The 14536-nt window shown below is 41.8% G+C and overlaps 1 protein-coding gene across 6 annotated transcripts in view; it reads right to left on the reverse strand.

Moving 5' to 3' along the window:
• The window catches only part of LOC106608788 (multiple PDZ domain protein), a 64217-nt gene that overhangs the window by 32937 nt on the left and 16744 nt on the right, over window positions 1-14536 (reverse strand). For 3 of the 6 annotated variants that reach the window (XM_014206933.3, XM_014206932.3, XM_014206934.3), the window contains exons 12-23: window positions 13386-13602; window positions 11000-11080; window positions 9514-9593; window positions 9042-9188; window positions 8081-8251; window positions 7072-7248; window positions 4947-5156; window positions 3753-3884; window positions 3110-3271; window positions 1923-2273; window positions 1313-1421; window positions 718-916 (exon numbers count right to left, since the gene is read on the reverse strand). In XM_014206933.3, the coding sequence (XP_014062408.1) occupies window positions 718-916; window positions 1313-1421; window positions 1923-2273; window positions 3110-3271; window positions 3753-3884; window positions 4947-5156; window positions 7072-7248; window positions 8081-8251; window positions 9042-9188; window positions 9514-9593; window positions 11000-11080; window positions 13386-13602 (2036 nt within the window). The remainder of the gene's footprint in view (window positions 1-717; window positions 917-1312; window positions 1422-1922; window positions 2274-3109; window positions 3272-3752; window positions 3885-4946; window positions 5157-7071; window positions 7249-8080; window positions 8252-9041; window positions 9189-9513; window positions 9594-10999; window positions 11081-13385; window positions 13603-14536) is intronic. The other 3 variants (XM_082977447.1, XM_014206936.3, XM_045721683.1) reach the window with 2 other exon arrangements.

Here is a 14536-nt window from a genome sequence, read left to right on the forward strand (position 1 = left end):
TTAGTGGTACTATCATTTGTTTTTCAACAGGACAATGACCCAAAATACATCTCCAGGCTGTGATCAAAGACAGTGATGGAGTGCTGCATCAGATGACCTTGCCTCCACAATCACCGGACCTCAACCCAATTGAGTTGGACTGCAGAGAGAAGGAAAAGCAGCCAACAAGTGCTCAGCATATGTGGGAACTCCTTCAAGACTGTTGGAAAAGCATTCCTCATGAAGCTGGTTGAGAGAATGCCAAAAGTGTGCAGAGCTGTCATCAAGGCAAAGGGTGGCTACTTTGAAGAATCTAAAATATACAATATATTTGTTTAACACTTTTTTGGTTACTATATGATTCCATATGTGTTATTTCTCTAGTTTTGATGTTTTCACTATTATTCTACAATGTAGAAAATATTAAAAATAAAGAAAATCCCTTGAATGAGTAGGTCTGTCCAAACTTTTGACTGGTACTATATGTTTGTAGAGAGGAGAAAGTTTTGGGTTTTGGTCTCCACAATATTATCCTCTCTGACTTTACATTGTAACAGAAAAGGAGTGCGTATCAATGTGTAGGGAATCTAGGAAGAATATATTTGAGGTGAAATCTGCACTCTTTGTGTTGGAAGTAGGTGGACATTTTAATGAAGGCCTATAGTGAAACCATATAAAACTGGTTTCCTGGACAAGGTATCAAAACACTGAACATGTTGCCCTAGCCCTGGTCCTTACCCCAAGTCTGGCCCGATGAGGGAGTGTCTCCGGAGCATGGCGCGGGCCTGGGTGTTAGTCAGGTTGGCCATGGACTCGCCGTTGATGACTAGGATTAGGTCCCCCACTCCCAGACGGCCGTCTCGGCTGATGGAACCCCCGTGGATGATGCTGCGGATGTACATCCCCAAGCCATCCTTGATGGAGCTCACTGTCATCCCTGTAAGGATGACAGTGACAAAATGCACAACATTCCCAAAGACCTGGAACCTACAGTATAGGAAAAACGCTTACCCACAATTATGTGTAAAATGTGTTCAATCCTGATTCATAGCTGAGACCCCTATGCTCCACTTGGAGCTAAACGCAATAAGCCAAGTAAGTTAAAAAAAATTACATGAAATACAAATACTCCAAATGAACACATACAACACATTTAATAAGTAATATCCGACAACCCTGACAGATATAAAGCACATAAAAGCATAATCAGATATTTTGCTAATTTATATACAATTATGGTATGTAAGGAGGAAAGACTGATAAAGTGAAGGCTGTTCTCTATACAACAATTACTCATCAATATGAAACATATTGCCAAAGAAATAATACAAACCGAGACTGGAGTTGCCCTTGACAACAGTGATTGTCCTTTCAAAATGGCTCCCAGTGGTTATAACCTCATCCCCTTCCTCTTTGGACTGCTTTACAGATGGCTCATCCCCCTTGAGAATAACGATTCAATCAAAAGTATTCATGAAACAAATTAGAAAAGATTTTCTATGGAGGAAGTTTAAGTACAGCAATTCAAAATGAATAATAGTGACATTGAGGTCATCTAAACTACCAGGGAGGTTAGGTGGAAACGATTAGTGAGGGCCAGGGAATCAAACATACAAAGTAAGGAAGGGATTCATCTTTAATATTTTCTGTGATGCTGTTACCTTAGGAATGTAAGTAATACCTAGGAATGTGATTCTAGTAAAAAGTAGAAAGTTTCAAATTGGTTGGGTTATCATTATTCTCGAAAATCCAATCAATTTCACATTGGCCTGTGATCAGTCCAGTGCATTTCGACATGGGTTGTACGTTACTTGTTGCATTTCAATTTCCTGAACATTGCCGAGGACCCATTTACTCATGCTTGTTTGATTACGAGGCACACTCAATGACATTCGATGGCAAAATGAAAGATGGCACGGCTCTTCAGATCAAGGCTAGTTTACCTTCATTAAGCCTTCCATCTCCCCTATGTCCTCAACGGCCATGGCGGACTCCATCTGAAAATGGAGAGACTGCACCGGCTCCCCCAAATCATTCAAACCGGGCTCAGGGTCAGTGTACGGACTGTACGAGTTTGACAGATCCGACGGCTCCATTTGGGTTAAGTGATGCGCTAGGTACTGATCGGAGCTAGTTAGTGCGTTGTCGTCAATCGTTAGGGCATGACCTCCAATACTCCTGGGCAGGGGGAAAACGATGGGCTTCTCCTCCGGGGAGAAGGGTTCAGTGTCGTCCGCGAGGCCGAACAACATCACCAAGGGATGCTCAGTCAACAAGTCCAGGCGAGCACTCCGCTATGTAGAAGAAGAAGAAAAAATGACGAGTCGAAATGGAGGTTACACCTCGTTAGTTTCTACCTCGGTCGCCGTTCTGCACTCCTCCTAATGAGCCATTGAAAAGCCATCAGCAGCTGACGGGGAATAGCGATAATTACAGTACAGATGATCGTGCGTGATGCACCAAATATCTCTGTATTATCTCCCTAGATATAATTCATGAGACCCGACTGTATGGCAATGAATCTCTTCAGGGATTCCTTAAGCATCCGAGACGGCACAATAAAACTTGGAAAAATAAATCCTTAAGAGAGGAAACTGTGGAGTAACAGCAACAAGCAGAAATGCTGAGGGCAGGACTGAAGCACGCAGCAGGCCATATTATTCTAATAGGGTAGTAATAGCTTGATAAGATGAAGTACAGTATAGATAAATACTAATAAAAAAACAATCAACCATTCATACATAAGGACTCTGGAGGTAGGACTCTGGAGAGTGACAATGATCTACAAGCTTATGCAAAATGTGAGACAAAAACAAGCTAAATGCATACAAAGAAGGGGCTAAAAACTACATAAACATTTTATCACTTCAATATAGCTGACAGTTTGAAGTAGTCAAACAATTATAGCGCAGCACTTCTAATGTCAACCTCGTATGATAAAATAAGCAACTTATTTTGATTACGCAAGGAGTTTTCTTAGTGAAAAGGGCAGCAGCTTGCTTCAGTGAAATTCAAACAAATGACAGGGAACAGATACTGTTTTTGCATTGTAACAAGCTTTCTTGAAATTGCTGACTGTAATGGCTTTAAAATTGACTCAGCTGACCACAGTGCACGTTTGTTGGCCTACTTTGGGTGTGGAGGACTGCAAGGTGGTCTGGTAGTCCATATCGGCGCTGCAGGTGCTGCCGTGGAGGGCGATCATGGAAGCCTGTAAAGTGTCATCCTCATCGCCAGAGAAGCGATGCTCCAATGCCCTCTCATCGGTCAGGTCTCCCTCATTGGAGTCAATCTGCACCAAAGAATATGAATGTAGTAAATTAGATGGTGAATATATCTCTCTATGCCATGGATGAGCTATCCATTCATGGATAGCTTTGTTAGTGCCATGAGAGCTATTTGTAAAGGATATTCTAACTCTGATATTGGACATTGTTGCTCTTTCCCATTGTGTCTCAGAGTGTTTAGTCGAGTGATGCTCCATAAAATGTTTGTCTTGTTTTTTGTGGCTAAATTTTTATTAGATACTATTGAGTTTTGCATTAAATTAAATGCACTTGATACAAGATTTTAAAGGATGCATTTTAAAGTTACAATGGTTATTTTGTGTCTTTAATTTTGATTGGTCGTTTTTTCTTGTCCCTCAATTTCATTGGTTAATTTACATTTACATTTCAGACTCTTATCCAGAGCGCAATTTTGTAGTTGTACTTTTTCGTCTTTTTACTTTTTTGTGCATACATATTTTGTACTTGTCCACAACGGCGACTAACCAATGCAGGCTCTGCCCGGAAAAGGTGGTCCTCCGCTGGCTCCTCCTCATCGCTTTCTTTAACCAGCAGTGTTGAAGATAAAAAAAAACTGATTCCAGAGGATGACGACGGACTGTCCTCTTCATTGTATGGCTGTGGAGACAGGGCAGGAAATGGGAAAAATCCCCAGAAAATAATACTGAGGAAATTCCAATCATTGTCTACAGGTTTCAAATTTCTAGTCAAATATGATTGTAGTTGGGTTGTTAAAAAATATAAATGAGGTTGTTAGTAGCGAAAAGCATGTGTTTTAACGGTTTGATTTGGTCTCCATGGTTTTGTCTGTAGTTAGGAATCACGGGCTGAATCTCAGACTACATCACAAGGTAATATTTCGGTAAAAATGTATACATGGTTATTCGATTTCCAAAGGTGTTGCCACAGCTTTGCTTTAAAATGACCTTTTGCTCTTGATTTTGTCTAATACGATGCCCAGAGAGAGAGAGCGCGAGAGAGAGCGAGAGAGAGATAGATAAAGAAAAGAGGGAGAAATTGGAGAAGGTATTGGAGAATCAAACTCAATTTGGAGAAGCAATACAACAACACCCCCCCCCCCCCCCCCCCCACATTCCAGGAAAGCTTGATAACTCCACAGAGGCTTCCCAAAGACAATGTAATCCACCCGACCTCCAATAACCTTGACATCCCAGAACCGGAACTTACTGTATGTTCTCATCATAATGGCAAGCCCAAGAGAGAGAAATGTAACTTTAAAGCTGAAAGAATGCGGCCAATTTTCACAGAAAACAGACTAGAAATCCCTCAGGTGGTGAATGTGTTTGTGAACAACCCCTTTTTTTAACAGCTGCCTCAAGGAATTTATATACAAGGAGTCCAAGCAATATGACACAAAGGGCAGGGATGTTTGTCCTGCCTTATGCTGTTGTCAGGGAGATTGGAGTTGAGTCAGCATGCAGCCTAACTCTACTGCCTTATCAGCATGAATAATACAAGCCATCTGTAAGATGAGCCCTCATTATTGGGTGGCCACACACCAGTGAGAAAACGCACACACAAACGCTCACATACATATAACACACACACACACACACACACAGAACACATTGCACCCCCACCCCCTCCCCGCACACACACACACAAATACACACACACCAGCCTCTCTTTAGGACAAAAATCACAATAGGGTTCCCTTACAGGCAGTGGCTTGGCCACCCCAATGTGAACCATGCCGATGTTGGCCCCCTTCAGTGCCTGGACGGCTTCCTCCAGACTGGCGTTGTCCAGATTGGTGCTGTTGACGAACATGAGCCGGTCGCCTGGCAAAAGCCTGCCATCCCGTTCGGCCACTCCTTCTGGCACCAGAGAGCGAATCACGATCACCGTCTTCGCCGGATCCATTGGGTCCTATTACAAGATCTGTGTCAGTGAAGTCAATGGACGCACTCGACAGATAATCTTATACAATAAGGACTAAAATCTGTTATGTACTTTCAGTTGGAGGATTTGTTTATTCTGAATGTTCTGTATATCAGGTGTTCGAAAATAAGAGTAAGCAATTTAGTTTAAAAAATACAGCGCATTACAGTGTAATTAGTCAATTACGCTATTTGTTGAACTTCATTTCCCAGAAGGCAAAGGTCCTAAAGCTCACATGACCACTTCCTCCCAAAGTAAGAAGACAGAAACGACCTACAACAACAACTAATTGAAGTGAATGATAAGTAAATAAGTAAATTCTATCATTTGGGAAAAATCACACTTGACTAGCAAGTGGGGTTGGGTAGATTATTTTCTAAATGTAATCAGTTACAATTACTAGTTACCTGTCCAAAATTGTAATCAGTAACGTAACTTTGGGATTACCAAAACTCAGTAACGTAATCGTATTACTTTCAGTTACTTTTAAATTACTTTCCCCTTAAGAGCCATTAGAAGAAGACAAAAATGTATATTTCCAATTGAATGACATGTATTGCTGGATAAATCAATGTTAGAGTGTACGTAGCTTGCCATAAACGGATGTTACATTTTACTTTATGGGACGGTTATGTGGGCTTCTTCTCACCCATCCTTTGATACTACAGATAATAATACGATTAGGCTATATCTTTACATTAAAAACCAAAGTCAGACAGATTTCCAGTAATTACAATTCATTTATTACCCCGTGATCTTCAAATATGGAATTATGGAATTATAGATTAGCCAAATCGTTATTAGCCTACTCTGTTGTTTATGATTTTGTTGTCGTAGAGGACTGATTGGACTCATTGTTTTGAGAAATACTGCTCTCATAGAATGGCATGCTTTGGGCACTACTGAAAAGTGAGACATGTATGCCATAGGTTCCATTTGTTATAGGCCTATTGTTTAAATAGTTTGTTGGTGACACTTTGAATTCTCTATCATTTGCAGCAGTTTAAGTCTACCAAAAGGGCACGAGTTTGAGGATGTGTCCGTTAGGCCTATGGACATAGGTTTTTGAATCAGCACGAATTAGATTAACCAATAAAAGCCCCACAGTATGGAGCACAATACCATGGAGAAGTTAGGGAAAAAAAGTTTATTCCAAAAGGATGAGATCTGCACTATGCAGCTGTTGCAAGAGTCATTTTCCACTGGCTGTCCACTGGTCGCAAAAACAATGCTTAATAGGCAGTTTAACTTCTTCAATTCAACAATTATTGGGTTAAAATCCACATATAGCCTACATTTGTGAACAGCCATCCACAACAACCACAATCCGTAAGGCACAACCAGCTAAATGAGAGAGCAGCAGTGTGATTCACATCAATGCCCTATATAGATATCAATAAGTGATATCCGTTTCGACCATAGGCTACATCACTGCTGTCGTCTTTACCCCCAAGTGTTTATTCAAGTTGGATAATCTTTGGATACTAACAGCGGTTGCACAATTGGAAGACATACCTTGGACTGAAGCCTACAAAAACCTTTTCCTGTTATTTTCCCTCAAACCATAAAACGCATTTGGTGTGTCATCATAGTGGTCTCTGACTTGTGGTCAGATTTGCTCAGGCTGAACAAACATACTTTTTGCAATACTGATTTGGATTTTATTGAGAAAAAAGAAAGGTGTCAAAGAATTTCTACGCAAACATCCTTTTTTAATTTAAAACTAATCCTAGAAGTAATCATCTATTTTTCAAAAGTATCTGTAATCTGATTACAATATTTTTACTGGTAACGTAATGGATTACAGTTCGTTTTTGTGTAATCGTTTACATATAACCGATTACATGTAATCTGTTACTCCCCAATCCTGCCAGCAAGTAGAATTCCCATTCAGAATTCCCACCTGGTAGTCCAAGATGCTGAATCCCAGTCCACTCTCTCCCTTCTCCAGCTCGATGTCCTGTATTTCCGTCTCCCACATGGCCAAAGGAGCTCCCAGACTCTCCTCCGTCACATTTTCCCTTGTTGCCGCCCCCTCGGAACCTCCGGGTACCAGGAAACTGCTGAGGTCTCCCTGTATCTACAGACATATACCCTCGATATCATCCCTGCGCACGCATTCCTGACTCACTCCGAGCCCATAGGCTCCTAGTTCTCCGCTAGTTTCATTTTGTACGTTTTTTGGCAGCACATCAAAGGGAATCTTTGGATGCTATGCAGCAGAAGTGCTGTATGTTGTGTTTTTTACCTGAACTCATGCAGCTGAAGAGCTGAGGAGATATCCCTCAAAAATCATCTGAAAGCAGGTTTCCTTTGAAGGTTAGCTTTGTGTAGCTCCCTGGCTACTATCTCTTGTATCCCATGCATTGTCAAATGATCTGAGGTATTACTTTAGATGGATTGGTATTAATGAACGGTCAGAGTCCTTCCTAATCCTAAATCTTAATCCTTTATTGTTAGCAGTCTGGAGGCCCGGCAGAGCATTGGACAGACTGTGCTAAAATAATGAGGGTGGATGAGTCAAGTAGGAGGACTTAATGATGTTCATTCCCAATTATATTAGCCATTCAGTATCAAGGGGTGGGGGGAAACACTGTTTACTGTGAGCTACTGTATGTCCAGCAGCCACCATTTTATGAAGGGCTTTCTGGCTTTCATTCCGTTTTTAATAACTTCCTGAACAATTAATTTGCTGAAATGACTGAATTATATGGTTGAAAACAGAGTTGTCCCCAACCATGCATGTTAGATTGCATTATGTGGAGGCTCGTAATTAATGACTATGCAATGCAATGACTATAATAGTAACTCAAAAACTGACCGTTTAAAAAATATGAACCAATGGTGATGTCAATAGCATATACTATACATGGATATAGTACACGTTTTGTGCATCAGTGTAGGGAAATTACCTTAATTTTAGGTTCGGTGGAAAATTCATCCAACCCTGTTTGGCCAGAATCCCTGTCACTCTGAAGGAGAGGGGCGGACCTAGAGCAGGCCATGTAGACACAGACAGGAAGCTCCTTCAGAATCCTCACCACTTCCTTGTGGGTCTCACCAATCAGGGATATTCCATTGACCTGAATGGAGAGGGGTGGACGCACACATCCAATGGTCAACACTCATATTGAGTCAGGCTGGGATTCATACCTTGACAACAAAGTCAAGTCAAGGTATTGGAGTGGCCATCACAAAGCCTTGACCACAATCCTATAGAAAATTTGTGGGCAGAACTGAAAAAGCGTGTGGGAGCAAGGAGGCCTACAAACCTGACTCAGTTACACCAGCTCTTTCTGGAGGAATAAGCCAAAATTCACCAAACTTATTGTGGGAAGCTTGTGGAAGGCTACCCGAAATGTTTGACACAAGTTAAACAATTTAAAGGCAATGCTACCAAATACTAATTGAGTGTATGTAAACTTCTGACCCACTGGGAATATGATGAAAGAAATAAAAGCTGAAATAAATCATTCTCTCTACTATTATTCTGACATGTCACATTCTTAAAATAAAGTGGTGATCCTAACTGACCTAAGACAGCGAATTTGTACTAGGATTAAATGTCAGGAATTGTGAAAAACTGCGTTTAAATGTATTTGGCTAAGGTGTAAGTAAACTTCTGACTTCAACTGTATGTCACTCCCGTTGGTTCCTTCCCCAGGCATCATTGTTTCTGTTTCAGTTTCCTGTCTGTGTGTTGTTCGTGTTTCTTGTTTTATTCATTTGTTTATTAAATGATTCACTCCCTGAACTTGCTTCCCGACTCCCAGCGCACATCGTTACAGCAGTAAGTAAGTTCCAGGCTAACTGTTGTTCACCAGGGGTGTATTCATTTTGCCGATTCAATATGCTATTGGCGGTGTCCTTTACCTCGAGCAGTTCATCCCCACTGATGAGTTTCCCACAGCGGCCCACTGGCCCCTCGGGCAGGACAGAGCGGATGTAGTGGTGCCCGTTGTTGGCCTCCAGACTGATGCCCAGACCACTGCTCTCACTGAACTTCTCCACCTGGGCAATCTGGCACAACAGGTGGATACAACTCAGTTGGCATGAAAATAAAAAAATAAAATCACGCTTTCACACATTTTATTCAATTTTCCTTTCACAGTCAGCATTACATTTACATAGTGTGGCAATATGGTTGGCGAGTTTTTTTTCTGACCAATGTTTTGACATTTTCCATTGATGACAAATACAACAGTGTTTTTATTCTGCAAACAGTCCATGTCCATCCATAAAATGCCAAAAGAATGTGTATAAAACAGGAAAAAATAGAACTACAGTATGTATCATTAAGTGGAGACAAACTGGGCTTGGGTGAATGTTTTTTCTGTTTACTAACCACTACTTTGTTGCTGGGGCCGAGCGTCTCCTGCCACTTCTCCATCAGCTCCAACTCTTCATCCTCTGTTAGCTTTGCTTCTTAAAAACAGCAATATAATATGGACTTAAATAGAATATGAAGGTAAAATTACATGTGTCCCACATGATTACAACGAAATTACTCATACTGTTATCTTAGCTCCTTAAAACACAGAAATATAATACTAACCTAATTAAAACGTAACTATGAAACCAACAGACAGTCGCACGCCAAGACAGTTGTGAAGAGGGCACGACAAAACCTATTCCCCCTCAGGAGACTGAAAAAATCTGGCATGGATCCTCAGATCCTCAAAAGGTTCTACAGCTGCACCATCGAGAGCATACTGACTGGTTGCATCACTGCCTGGTATGGCAACTGCTTGGCCTCCGACCGCAAGGCACTACAGAGTGTAGTGCGAACGGCCCAGTACATCACTGGGGCCAAGCTACCTGCCATCCAGGACCTCTATACCAGGCGGTGTCAGAGGAAGGCCCTAAAAATTGTCAACGACTCCAGCCACCCTAGTCATAGATTGTTCTCTCTGCTACCGCACGGCAAGCGGTACCGGAGCACCAAGTCTAGGTCCAAGAGGCATTTAAACAGCTTCTACCCCAAAGCCATTAGTCTCCTGAACATCTAATCAAATGGCAACCCAGACTATTTGCATTGCCCCACCTCCTCTTTTACACCACTGCTACTCTGTTGTTATCATCTATGCATAGTCACTTTAATAACTCTACCTACATGTACATATTACCTCAACGAACCAGTGCCCCCGCACATTGACTCTGTACCGGTACCCCCCTGTGTATAGTCTCACTATTGTTATTTTACTGCTGCTCTCTAATTACTTGTTACTTTTATTTCTTATCCGTATTTTTTAAACTGCATTGTTGGTTAGGGGCTTGTAAGTAAGCATTTCACTGTCAGGTTTACACCTGTTGTATTTGGCGCTTGTGACTAATAAAATTTGATTACAGTACATTCAGCCAACTGCTACGTCCCATCTAATTCCGACTAAATGACACACAGCAAGCGGTAGGCTACAGTTAGACAACTCCAAACGCACTACTTGAAAGAGTACTTTAAGAATCACTTCAAAGGCATCGTTCATCTGCACTTTTATGCAATAAAAACAACATACAGACCCTTATTCTCTACATGCACAGTCTATAGTCCATCTGTAGACGCTCAACAAACTATCAGCAGAAGATAAAAAACGTTTCAACAACATTCTGTTGAATTACAATAGGAAAAACATCTATAGACATTCATTGATAGTTTGTTGAGCATCTACAGATGGACTATCCGAATAAAGGGCTACTGAAAATCTCTTGAAATACACAGTAGCCTAAAACCAGTCATCGCGACAGTAGCATATTTTAAAACAGATTGCAATCCATTATCTCTACCACTGTACTTAGTAACGGATCCCAGATAACAGGGGGGTGGATTGACTTACCGTCTCTGGTGTTCTTAGTTAACTGATCCTTCACAGTGGAGACATCCGATTCCCCACTCAATGCCTGGTACTGTTTCTCACCTGCACCGGAGTACACAATACAAACAAGTTAATACACACATACACACACAACACACTTGTAGAGCTCTTGGTTAAGTCATCTAGCTCCTAGTCCGAAACATGATGGCTATGATGTCATGGGTTGTGCATTGTGTCTTGTATGGTTAATATACACATACACACACACACACACACACACTCACAGACACACATCGCAGAAACATGTGTAGAAGTCTGCTTTAGTTCCTCCTGGTTCCGGCTTTGAACATGCTGGCTATGTCGTTACGGGTTGTGTTATTATTGGCAGTATGCGTGAGTCTGCCTGTGTGTGTGTGTGTGTGTGTGTGTGTGTGTGTGTGTGTGTGTGTGTGTGTGTGTGTGTGTGTGTGTGTGTGTGTGTGTGTGTGTGTGTGTGTGTGTGTGTGTGTGTGTGTGTGTGTGTGTGTGTGTGTGTGTGTGTGTGTGCGTGTGCATGCACGTGTGTGTGTATGCGTTGTAATGCATTTTCCTACGCCTAAGGTTCTTATGACACTGGCCCAATTACAGGCTAAATGAGTTCAGGGTTTCCAAAGCAGGGCGGAGGGCGCTGCCTTCTAAATCTGGAGCTGTGGTTGTGGTGAGAGGGTTTAAGTAGAAGTCCCTTTCCCATCCTAACACAGATGGAGGCCATTCAAGTAGGGCATTGTTGTGGTATGTGTACTGTCGTCAAGTGGGCACAGCCCTGCAGCGTCACCAGGGATGTGATCAGGGGTTGTATGTATCAAGCTTCTCAGAATATATGCGTAAGGATCTGGTCTTCCCTGTCCATGTAACCTTAATCATTGTCATCTAAAAGGCAAAACTGATCCTAAATCAGCACTCTGAGACACTTGATGCATACGGCACCAGGACTACATCGAAATCAGGTAAATCTGGATTTTGTCTAGGGTATAGGTCCATTTCAATAATGTATGAATGAAGGATAATGTCAGAGTACGATCTCCTGTGCCCTTGAGAAAGGCACTTAACCCTAATTGCTCCTGTAAGTCACTCTGGATAAGAGCGTCTGCTTAATGACTAACATGTAAATGTATATGGAATAAAAATGTGTTTTGCTTGACTATAGACTACTGTTATAGGAGGTATTTGTGACTGCTAATCAAAGATGCAGTTGCGATGGTCAGGATCATTAGGGCACGCCACGGAAAACATTTAAAGCACTTTGTGAATGTTTTTTTTTTTAATTGGACAAATCCAGGTAGTCTAGAGCTGACCCCATTTAGTCGACTGGTCGATTGTTTGGTCGACCGAGATCTCTTTAATCGAGCAGTCAGTCGCAAAAAAAAAATGTTTCTTCATGGTGTACAAGACACCTCTCTGATTCGCGCCTGTCTGAGTGGACAAATCCATTGTGGAGGACATGGGGATGGCACAGTCCATCACTCTAAGACATGCTACTGAAATTGTATTTGGTTATACTGTGTAAGAACAATGGCGCAACATTAATACAAATAATATTAGTTTAAAACAAATGCGCTTTCTTCGGCATTGGACAGCGGTTGCTGTCCGCAGTTCTGAAACATCAGTGCGCTGTTGAATTGGCGCCTTTTCCTAGACCATGTTGCTATGTGCATAATAGCAAAGTTAACCAGCATATTGATGTTGAGAACGATAAGAAATAAGACAGATTCTGCTTCTGTTCCCTGTTTGAGTGTTTGGTTAATAGCCTACTGATTTTGTGAGCTCCAAGCCTCATGCAACCACAACATGACGGAATAAAGTAATTTCCCAAATTGTGCTGTTTTTAACATTTGCTATGCTGTAATAAAGTCTTTACACTTTTTGGTTTGTTAGAAAAGCCTCAGAAATGGCTGTAATTATGTTGCAGCTTCAGCATCACAGACTGTGTGATAAACACTATTGATGTTCTGTGGTGGTTGCTGCAGCTGGGAGGAGAGCTGTAAAAAAATATATAAATAACACAGCGCACACAGCGTAGCGAGTCTGAGCCGGGCCCAGCACAATCCAATCAATTTTGGTCGGACTCCATCTAAAGTAATTTGTGTGTCTTCATTATTTCATCAAACAGCGTGCTTAAAGCATCAGACAAGCTCAGTGCATATAGCTGATTTTTGATTTTATTAAAACACATAAGGTGTGTCTATATATGGAAAAATACACATTTACAAATTTTGACCAATTAATTGGTCGAAAGAACAGACAACTCTTGGTCGACCAAGATTTTTTGGGGTCGGGGACAGCACTAAGGCAGTCTCTCCCTGTTTCAGTCCATTTTCTTCCATTCTGTGCCTAATGAACACGGCCCACGCCCTTCGTCCACTGGTACCTTGAGCGGTGGTGTCCACAACATCTGTTCTCTCCAGTGTGGGGTCTTGGCCCCCTGGGGTTGGTGGAAGTACGATCACACTGGGCACCACAGCGGGTGGGATGTCCTCTGGACGGAAGCCACTTCTGACCAGCTTCAGGTGAACCGTCTGGCCCGTGTGTCTCAGCACCTCCACGGCCTGCTGGTTGGTGTAGCCCTGGATATTCATCCCGTCCACCTGCAGGCGGCGATCATTCATGTAAAGATTATTGATACATCATAGAGTTGGATAGAGGGCTCTTCTTTACATCTTTGCCATTATGGCTTCTGTGCCAGCATGGTCATTGTCATTGAGGGCTTTGTCCATGCTAAAACAGACCTTGTGCCACATGAGCTATCTATCCAAGTCAATAGGACAGCACACAAACAGGCAGGCAAGCACACAGACACGTACACACCCATACACACAGGCTGCCACACAGGCAGACACACAGGCAGACACACACCCATACACACAGGCAGACACACAGGCAGACACACATAAATGATCGCGCCCAACAGACAAACATACATCACAAAAAGAAAACAAATCATGATTGAAGATTTTCTCATGCTTCAAATCACGGTGTAACACAGAAAGGGTATTGCAATCATTGTAATTGCTCAATTTAGCATGATGATTGGAACAGCGTCTCAATACCCATTCAAGAAACAACACTTAAAATAATAGCTCTCCACTGAAGCTAAATTATTCAAATGTGGGGCCTTACTCTCCCCACATTATCTAAATCAGTGGTTCCCAAACTTTTTATAGTCCCGTACCCCTTCAAACATTCAACCTCCAGCTGCATACGTCCTCTAGCACCAAGGTCAGCGCACTCTCAAATGTTGTTTTTTGCCATCATTGTAAGCCTGCCACACACATACTATATGATACATTTATTAAACACAAGAATGAGTGTGAGTTTTTGTCACAACCCGGCTTGTGGGAAGTGACAAAGAGCTCTTATAGGACCAGGGCACAAATAATAATATAATGATAATCAATAATTTTGCTCTTTATTTAACCATCTTACATATAAAACCTTATTTGTTCCTCGAAAATGGTGAATAAATTCCCGCGAGAGAGTAACGGTTAATGTGATTGGATGTTAATTATTTGACTAGGTTAC

This window comes from Salmo salar, chromosome 07, assembly GCF_965601325.2.
Source record: "Salmo salar chromosome 07, fSalSal1, whole genome shotgun sequence".
NCBI classification, from domain to species: Eukaryota; Metazoa; Chordata; class Actinopteri; order Salmoniformes; family Salmonidae; genus Salmo; species Salmo salar.